The sequence below is a fragment of the Staurois parvus genome, unplaced genomic scaffold, assembly GCF_062004578.1.
Source record: "Staurois parvus isolate SC_StPar_1 unplaced genomic scaffold, SC_StPar_1.0 ptg000820l, whole genome shotgun sequence".
NCBI lineage: Eukaryota > Metazoa > Chordata > Amphibia > Anura > Ranidae > Staurois > Staurois parvus.
Window position 1 is genome coordinate 1,112,501 of NW_028318616.1, and position 9,651 is coordinate 1,122,151.

The following is a 9,651-nucleotide window of genomic DNA, read 5'->3' on the forward strand; positions in this document are numbered from 1 at the left end:
AGTGGGGATCGAAAGTTTGGGCACCCCAGCTAAAAATTTGTATTAATGTGCATAAAGAAGCCAAGGAAAGATGGAAAAATCTCCAAAAGGCATCAAATTACAGATTAGACATTCTTATAATATGTCAACAAAAGTTAGATTTTATTTCCATCATTTACATTTTCAAAATAACAGAAAACAAAAAAATGGCGTCTGCAAAAGTTTGGGCACCCTGCAGAATTTATAGCATGCACTGCCCCCTTTGCAAAGCTGAGACCTGCCAGTGTCATGGATTGTTCTCAATCATCGTCTGGGAAGACCAGGTGATGTCAATCTCAAAGGTTTTAAATGCCCAGACTCATCTGACCTTGCCCCAACAATCAGCACCATGGGTTCTTCTAAGCAGTTGTCTAGAAAACTGAAACTGAAAATAGTTGACGCTCACAAAGCTGGAGAAGGCTATAAGAAGATAGCAAAGCGTTTTCAGATGTCAATATCCTCTGTTCAGAATGTAATTAAGAAATGGCAGTCATCAGGAACAGTGGAAGTTAAAGCAAGATCTGGAAGACCAAGAAAAATATCAGACAGAACAGCTCGCAGGATTGTGAGAAAAACAATTCAAAACCCACGTTTGACTGCACGATCCCTCCAGAAAGATCTGGCAGACACTGGAGTTGTGGTACACTATTCCACTATAAAGAGATACTTGTACAAATATGGTCTTCATGGAAGAGTCATCAGAAGAAAACCTCTTCTACGTCCTCACCACAAAAATCATCGTTTGAACTTTGCAAATGAACATATAGACAAGCCTGATGCATTTTGGAAACAAGTTATGTGGACCGATGAGGTTAAAATTGAACTTTGTGGCCGGAATGAGCAAAGGTACGTTTGGAGAAGAAGGGGCACAGAATTTAATAAAAAGAACCTCTGTCCAAGTGTTAAGCATGGGGTTGGATCAATCATGCTTTGGGGTTGTGTTACAGCCAGTGGCACAGGGAACATCTCACGAGTAGAAGGAAAAATGGATTCAATAAAATTTCAGCAAATTTTGGATGGTAACTTGATGCCATCTGTGAAAAAGCTGAAGTTAAAGAGAGGATGGCTTCTACAAATGGATAATGATCCTAAACACACCTCCAAATCCACGGGGGATTACATCAAGAGGCGTAAACTGAAGGTTTTGCCATGGCCTTCACAATCTCCTGACCTCAACATCATTGAAAATCTATGGATAGACCTTAAAAGAGCAGTGCGTGACAGACAGCCCAGAAATCTCAAAGAACTGGAAGACTTTTGTAAGGAAGAATGGGCAAAGATACCTCAAACAAGAATTGAAAGACTCTTGGCTGGCTACAAAAAGCGTTTACAAGCTGTGATACTTGCCAAAGGGGGCAGTACAAGATATTAACTCTGCAGGGTGCCCAAACTTTTGCAGACGCCATTTTTTTGTTTTCTGTTATTTTGAAAGTGTAAATGATGGAAATAAAATCTAACTTTTGTTGACATATTATAAGAATGTCTAATCTGTAATTTGATGCCTTTTGGAGATTTTTCCATCTTTCCTTGGCTTCTTTATGCACATTAATACAAATTTTTAGCTGGGGTGCCCAAACTTTCGATCCCCACTGTATGTATGTATGTATAATATATATATATTACACACATATATAATGTGTGTGTGTGTGTGTATGTACGTGTGTAATATATATATATTGTACATTCACATCAGTCCCTGACCCTCAAGGGGTGTACAATCTAAGGTTCCTAACTCACATTCATACATACACATACTAGGGACAATTTAGACAGGATCCGATTAACCTACCAGCATGTCTTTGGCGTGTGGGAGGAAACTGGAGTATCTGAAGGAAACCCGCACAGGCACATGGAGAACATGCAAACTCCAGGCAGGTGGTGCCGTGGTTGGGATTTGAACCAACAACCCTAGTACTGCCAGGCGGAAGTGCTCACCATTTAGCCATTGTGCTGCCTCTAAATGCAAAGAAAACTTCAGCTTTCTAAGAGGAGGGCATGCCTGTCTCAGAGAAAGTGTATAATAAACAGGCAGCAAGGAAAGTGAATCTTCGGAAAATAAACTCTCCTGATGGAGAAGACACATTCTGATTTCTGATGTGTGCAGACATGTACATGACTTGTTTTAACAAAGCAGGGAAGTGAAAAGGTCAGTGTTCCACATACCTGAAAGTCTAACTCTGAAAACAGAATGAGGTTAGACAGGTTCTCCCTCAGCTGTACGGCCAATACCTTCCACCTCGCGACATCAGAGCCGTCAACGTCATCCATGTCTACCGACTCCCGGGCCAGCCACGCAGTGCCCCCATCTGTGAAATGTCACAGCATTGTCAGTACGGTCCTTGTAGGACCCCTCACCCCAGGACTGGATACCATTTTTATTTCCCTTCTCTAACATACCTACTGAGGTGGGAGCCCATTTCTTGTTTCCTTGCAGAATCAGGAACTCCGTGTCTTCAGGTAAACAGAGAAAATAGTCGTCATCCTCCACGATCGTCCCATCTTCTGCCAGGACCAGAGTGACTGGCTCTGCTGTGGTGTCCACATTCAGGACTTTTAAGGCTAATTAATAAAAAATAGAAATCTGCTTATAGAGGAAATGTCTCTCTGTCTTTTTTTTCCCTCTCTCTTTGGCCCCTTTCACACGGGCGTTCCGTATACCTGTCCGTTTACGGATGAAAAACGGACACCCATGTATTTCTATGGACTAGCAGATGTAAACGGATGATGATCTGTTTACATTCGTTAATTGCTTTCCTGCCACCCTATAGCAGAAATACTGCTACAAGGCTGCGCAAAATCATGTATATATGCGATTTTGCATTTCCGGGTAGGGGGTGCGCGCCACCTTTGGCGGTTTCACCTGTCAATCACCAGGTCCCAGGCCGGTGATTCCCCACCGGCACCCAGTGATCTCCGAGTATCACTGACTGGGGAGAGACCTGCATGTAAACAATACAGTTCTCTCTCCTGTCAGCTCCTGTGCACTGCTTTGTATGGCTCTGCATAGCACAGCCATACAAAGCAGTGTGCTTACAGCGTAAAGCACATACACAGCACACAGTTAACCCTTTGATCACCCCAGATGTTAACCCCTTCCTGCTCAGTGCCATTAGTACAGTGTCAGTGCTTTGTATTAGGACTGATCACTGTATTAGTGTCACCGAGGATGTCAGTGACAGTTAGTCAGTTCCCCCCAGTGTCAGAATACCAGCCGCAGTCCTGCTATAAGTCGCTGACCGTTGCCATTGCTAGTATTTAAAAAAAAAAAAAAATTCCAGTAAATGGCCCGCCATTTGTAGACGCTATAACTTTCACGTAAACCAATTAATTTACACGTATTGAGATTTTTGTTTAGCGAAGAAATGTCGCAGAATACATTCTGGCCTAAATTTATGACATAATTAGATTTTTTTACTGGACAAAGTCAAAAATATTGTTTTATTTTCTCAAAACTGTCCATCTTTATGTTTATAGCGCAAAAAAATGAAAAACCGCACATGCGATCAAATACCACCGAAAGAAAGCTCCATTTGTGGGGGAACAAAAAGGACATAAATTTAATTTGGGTGCAGCGTTGCATGACCGCACAATTGTCAGTTAAAAGTAACGCAGCGCCGTATTGTGAATAATGGCTTGGTCGGGAGGGGGTGGTTAATGTCTGCAGCCGATAACATCTGTTTTTTTTTTGAACGGAAGAAAACCCTATTTTTAGTCCGTAAAAACACCTGGAACAGATAAAAATGGATGTAAACGGACGAAAAATGGATGTAACCGGACATACAGTCCGTTTTTGCATAGGTAAAGGATGTAAAATAAACAATGGATGTAAACAGATGAAAAACTGATGTAAACCGATCCGTTTTTCTGTGGAAAAAACGTGACTGAACTCATGAAAAAAACCCAAAACAGACCGCCGTGTGACAGGACCGTTATTTTTTTCTAGACTGTTATCCTAATACACCTGCCTGCCCAGTGGAGCTAGCGTTGTACTGCTGTGATCCTCGCCACTGCTACCACATGCCTTGTCGCGTGCTGCCTCCTCCTGGCTTAGGCAGCCAATCCCCCTGATGATGTGCCAGGCCCATCCCCCTGATGATGTGCCAGGCCCATCCCCCTGATGATGTGCCAGGCCCATCCCCCTGATGATGTGCCAGGCCCATCCCCCTGATGATGTGCCAGGCCCATCCCCCTGATGATGTGCCAGGCCCATCCCCCTGATGATGTGCCAGGCCCATCCCCCTGATGATGTGCCAGGCCCATTCTGCTCTTGCCCCTGCGAATGGAAAGGGAAGCATCCTGGGAAATGCAATATACCTATCCGAGGAGGCTTCAGAGCTGAGGATATCATTCTTGCCTAGGCTGGGGGTGGGATGCACAAAAAAAAAGTAAACAAGGGGAAAAAAATATTAGATTACAAAGGGGGAGAAGGGCAAGAGTGGGGTGAAGGTCTGCTTTAACATCGAGAGGCAGAGCAGCATCCTGATCACATGACCACTGTGACCAGTTCTCACGGCAGTCACATGACAGCTTGGCCACACAGCCTCAGACCACCGTGGACTTGAATGTCCTGTGGCTGGGCATTAGGATTTGTTTTTCCTGCTGGTGCTGCAAACATGCATTAAGTGGTCAGAAAGAGGTTAAAGTAGAACTAAAAACAACAGCCATTTTTTAGTTGGACAGAAGGGAGAGAAATGAGTAGACAAGTGAACCAAAATTCGGACATTTTCCCAATTACAACAGTAACGAATTTAAACTAATGGAAAATAAAGAAACAAAATTTAGTCCGAAAATCGAGTCGAACATGAAAACAAACTTAAAATATATTGCTGGCTATTGCTGATTTCCTTCAAAGACTGGGTGTATTAGTGGTACAATATAGCCATCTTTCAAACTTCGAATATTGAAAAGAGTAGAATAGAACAGAATAGAATAGTTTACAAAAGAATAGAGTAGAAAATAAAAGAATGAAATAGAATAGAAAAAAAATAGAATAGATTTGCATAGAATAGAAAAAAAATAGAAGGAATATATCCATTTTCCAAAATGTGAATTTCGAAAGGAATAGAATATATTAATACAGAATACAACAGCATAGAAAAGAATAGAGTAAAAGACAATAGAATAGAAAATAAAATTCAAAATAAGGGAATAATATAGATTTGAACAAAATATATTAGGATAGAATATAGCCATCTTCCAAAATTTGAATTTAGAAAAAAAGAGAATAGAATAGATTTGAATATAACAGAGCAGAGAATAAAAGAATAGAATAAAATAGAAAGAATATAGCCATCTTCCAAAATTCGAATTTAGAAAAAAAGAGAATAGAATAGATTTGAATATAATAGAGCAGAGAATAAAAGAATAGAATAAAATAGAAAGAATAGCCATCTTCAAAAATTCGAATTTAGAAAAAAAGAAAATAGAATAGATTTAAATAGAATATAATAGGTCAGAGAATAAAATAATAGAATAAAATAGAAATAATATAGCTATCTTCCAAAATTTGATATCGAGAAAAATAAGAATAAAACAGAATAGAAAAGATTAAAGTAACATAGACTAGAATAGAATAAAATTAGAATAGAATAGAAAAAAAAAGCCGTTTTCCAAAATTCGAATAGAATAGAACCAGTGATTCTTGATATTGAATTTGAATTGTTTCTATATTTTTGATTCAAATTCGAATACTTGAATCCTTTGGAAAAATTTTAATCTGGTCAAAAACTAATAAATGAAACAACTTTTGTTACAAATGCAATGAAATGATCTGAAATTAAACAAATGTTTTTGTTCAGCACATGTCTAGAAATTAGGATCCCTGGAGGGATTTTATTTCTGTCTGTGCTCCCATTGGAAAGATTCTCCCTATTTATTTTTCCTGTTAGCAATAAAAGTGAAAGTAAAAGAAAATACATATAAAAAACAATAAATACTTTTTTCTCTTTTTTTTTTTTTTTTTTAGAAGTGATCACATCATCTCTGCTCTGAACTGAAGAAGGGGCTTAGAGAGGTGAGGGTAGAGAAACAGCAGTACACTGGTCTTTCTACTAAATGGCTGTGCAGGGAGGCGTGTCAGGACAAGTCTGACTGATCATTGGAGGAGAGCAGACTGAGTTGAGCTCCCAGCACAGCTAGAGAACTGAGTGTGCCATACTCTTATGCCTAGTGTGGTCAGTTTCTAATAGGAAAGCCAAGGAACTGGCAGGAACACCAGGGATTTCACACAAAGGAAGCAATACAATGAGAACAGGACACTTTTTCATACAAGTACATGGTACAGCAGGCACATATCAGGAATATGAAATGGTGGCTTTACATATTCTTTAACGCCCTCCTTATTCTCTTGTATTGTACCGTCTCCCTTTATATTGCAATGGACTGTGCAAATCCTCTATAATAAAAATAACATCCTCAATGACGATAGATGTTGCACTTGGATGCCCCCCCCCAAACAAAAAAAGTCTACAAAAATATTTCAAAGCCTCTAAATACTAAAAAAAAAATTATATATATATAAAAACTTTATCCTTCCTGTTCAGAAAATTGGACTGGTAATACTGTTATTCAGCTGATTATACATTTGTTATATCTGGAGGTCTAAACGGATTTGCCATCAGAAACAATTGATACATGTAAAGAAAAAAAAAACAAACAAACATGCAAACTAATAATAATAAAAAATAATAAAATAAATATTTACAAAAAATATTTTTTAAACCAATATTAAAAAAATATTATAATATATATATATATTTTTAATATTGTTTTAAAAAAAAAAACGGTTTAAAAAAGCCGTTTAGCCCTCCAAATATAACAAATGTATAATCAGCTGCATGATAGTATTACCAGTCCGATTTTCTGAACAGGGAGGACAAAGTTTATATATATATATATATATATATTTTATTAATAATAATAATAATAATAATATTAATGTTTAATAAAAATATATTTTTTAATTAATAATAAAAATGTATTTAAAAAATAGTAATAATTATAAATAATTTAATAATATATTTGTATTAATAATAAAATTGTATTTTTAAAAATAGTAATAATAATAATAATATTAATGTTTAATAAAAATATATTTTTTAAATAATAATAATAAAAATGTATTTAAAAATAGTAATAATTATAAATATTTTAATATTATATTTTTTATTAATAAAAATGTATTTTTAAAAATAGTAATAATAATAATAATAAATACATATATTTAAAATTATATATTAAAAAAAAACAACACTATATATATAAAAACATAAAAAAATCGATGTGTGAAAACAAATGGTAAACCCTTGGGTTGAGCAATGAGTTGATGTGTGCCCGCTCTCTCAGGCTACAACTAGTAGAATAAAAATGATATATATTAAAATAAATACAAATCATTTATCTATCTGTTACAGGCAGTGTGTGAGAATCGCCTATATTACAGCTGAGAGGAGACTTTCTGCTTATGACAGGCTCCTCTGTGTTCTGTAGTGACAATGTACCCAGGGAGCTGGCACAGCACAGAACCCACCATGCAGCCCCTCCCCCCCTCACCTTTGTCATGCAGCTCCTGCAGTGAGGCGGCGGCCACCCCGTGCCTCTCCCGGCTGCCCCTCACACTCAGCACACAGCGCTTCATCCCCTCTGCCGCTGGACAGGATCTGGTCACGTGTCAGACAAGCCCCCGTCGGGGACTTCCGCATTCCCGGGCCGTAGAGCATGCCGGGGATTGTAGTTCCCGCACCTATCCACCCCTTCACTGCCGGCTGGAAGTGTGCTGAGTACTGTATACAAGGAAGGCGGTGTATATATTGTCTCATGATATGTAGAAGTGACTGTATTATGTCATTATTATATGAGGATACAATGTAGGAAGACTGGAATACAAAGATCACACATTCCTGGAAGTGAGTGAAGAAGTTACATTGTATCCCTGGAGGGGGAGGAGCTCAGCTTGTATCATCCAATCAAAATACTTCATCCCTGCTCAGTGACCCTCCTACCCCCATGGCCTTCTAGATTATAGATTGTGTCTCCAGGCCAGTGGTCTCCAAACTGTGGCCCCTGGGGCCAGGGGCGGACTGACAACTTGGGGCCCCCGTGCCCTTGCCCAAACTCAAAAAAGCCTATGAAAAAGGTACCAGGGGCATCTCATGGGGCCCCCTACTAACCCCGGGCCCTCGGGCACTGCTTGAGTTTCCAAATGGTCAGTCCGCCCCTGCCTGGAGCCAAATGTGACCCTATTCTTGCTTTTATCCAGCCCTTGGGGTAAAATTTCACTCACTGACACCAACAGTGGGGCACAACTCCTCCCAACACCGATGGGGCCCAGTGACACCAGTGATGGGGCACAATTCCTCCCAATGACACCGACGGGACACAATTCCTCCCAGTGACACCAACGACGGGACACAATTCCTCCCAGTGACACCAGTGAATGGGCACAATTCCTCCCACTGACACCAACGATGGGACACAATTTCTCCCACTGACACCAACGATGGGACACAATTTCCTCCCAGTGACACCAGTGAAGGGGCACAATTCCTCCCACTGACACCAATGATGGGACACAATTCCTCCCAGTGACACCAATGATGGGACACAATTCCTCCCAGTGACACCAACGATGGGACACAATTCCTCCCAGTGACACCAACGATGGGACACAATTCCTCAGTGACACCAACAATGGGGCACAATTCCTCCCAGTGACACCAACAATGGTATTATGTGAAGTGGGGGGACACAATGGAGAGATTTGTATTGGGAGGGGGAATTTGGGGAAGTGCCAGGAGTGGTGCTTTGGGGGGATTTGTGTTGGGATGGGGAAGAGGATTTGTGCTAGGAGGGGGGATTTTGGGGGTTGTGCTAGAGAAGGTAATATAGTAGAGGGGGGAGTGAATTTGTGCTAGGAGGGGAATTTTGTTTTTGAGGAGGGGAACTTGTGCTGGGAGGGGAGATTGGAGGGGGAGAGGATTTGTGCTGGGATGGGGGATCAGAGTTGGGGAGGGATTTGTGCTTGGAGAGGAAATTTTTTTTGGGGGGAGAATCTGTGCTCAGAGGGAAAATTGTGGGGGGGGGGGGAGAGGATTTGTGCTTGGAGGTGAAATTGGGGGATGGGATTTGTGCTACGAGGGGGGGATTTTTTTGGGGGGTGGATCTGTGCTGGGAGGAGGGAATTTGGGGGGGGGATTTGTGCTCAGAAGGGAAATTGGGAGGGATTTTTCTTTGGGGGAATTTGTGCTTGGAGAGGAAATAGGGGGGGGGGGAGAGGATCTGTGCTCAGAGGGGAATTTTTTTGGGGGGGATTTGTGCTTGGAGGGCAAAGGATTTGTGCTGGGATAGGGGGTTGGGGGAGGGGAATTTTTGCTGGGTGGGGGGATTTGGAGTGGGGGGGGTTTGTGCTCGGAGAGAAAATTTGGAGGGGGAGAGGATCTGTGCTCAGAAGGGACATTTTTTTGGGGGGTGGGGTGATTTGTGCTTGGAGGAGAAATAGAGGGGGGAGATTTGGGGGGGAATTTGTGCTCAGAGGGGAAATTTTGGGGGGAGAGGATTTGTATCCTGTCTCCTGACCATATGATTGGCTGCACACTGATACCTGGGATCCCTATACACCCATCCCCCTACAAGGAT

General features: G+C 40.8%; 1 protein-coding gene across 1 annotated transcript in view; it reads right to left on the reverse strand.

The window, feature by feature from the left end:
- The window catches only part of LOC149443962 (DNA fragmentation factor subunit alpha-like), a 19,325-nt gene extending 11,517 nt beyond the window's left edge, over positions 1–7,808 (reverse strand). Inside the window, exons 1-3 of the mRNA XM_089655129.1 lie at positions 7,570–7,808; positions 2,416–2,577; positions 2,182–2,324 (exon numbers count right to left, since the gene is read on the reverse strand). Coding sequence (XP_089511255.1) covers positions 2,182–2,324; positions 2,416–2,577; positions 7,570–7,654 — 390 coding nt within the window. The 5' untranslated portion in view covers positions 7,655–7,808. The remainder of the gene's footprint in view (positions 1–2,181; positions 2,325–2,415; positions 2,578–7,569) is intronic.
- Positions 7,809–9,651: the final 1,843 nt, after the last annotated feature.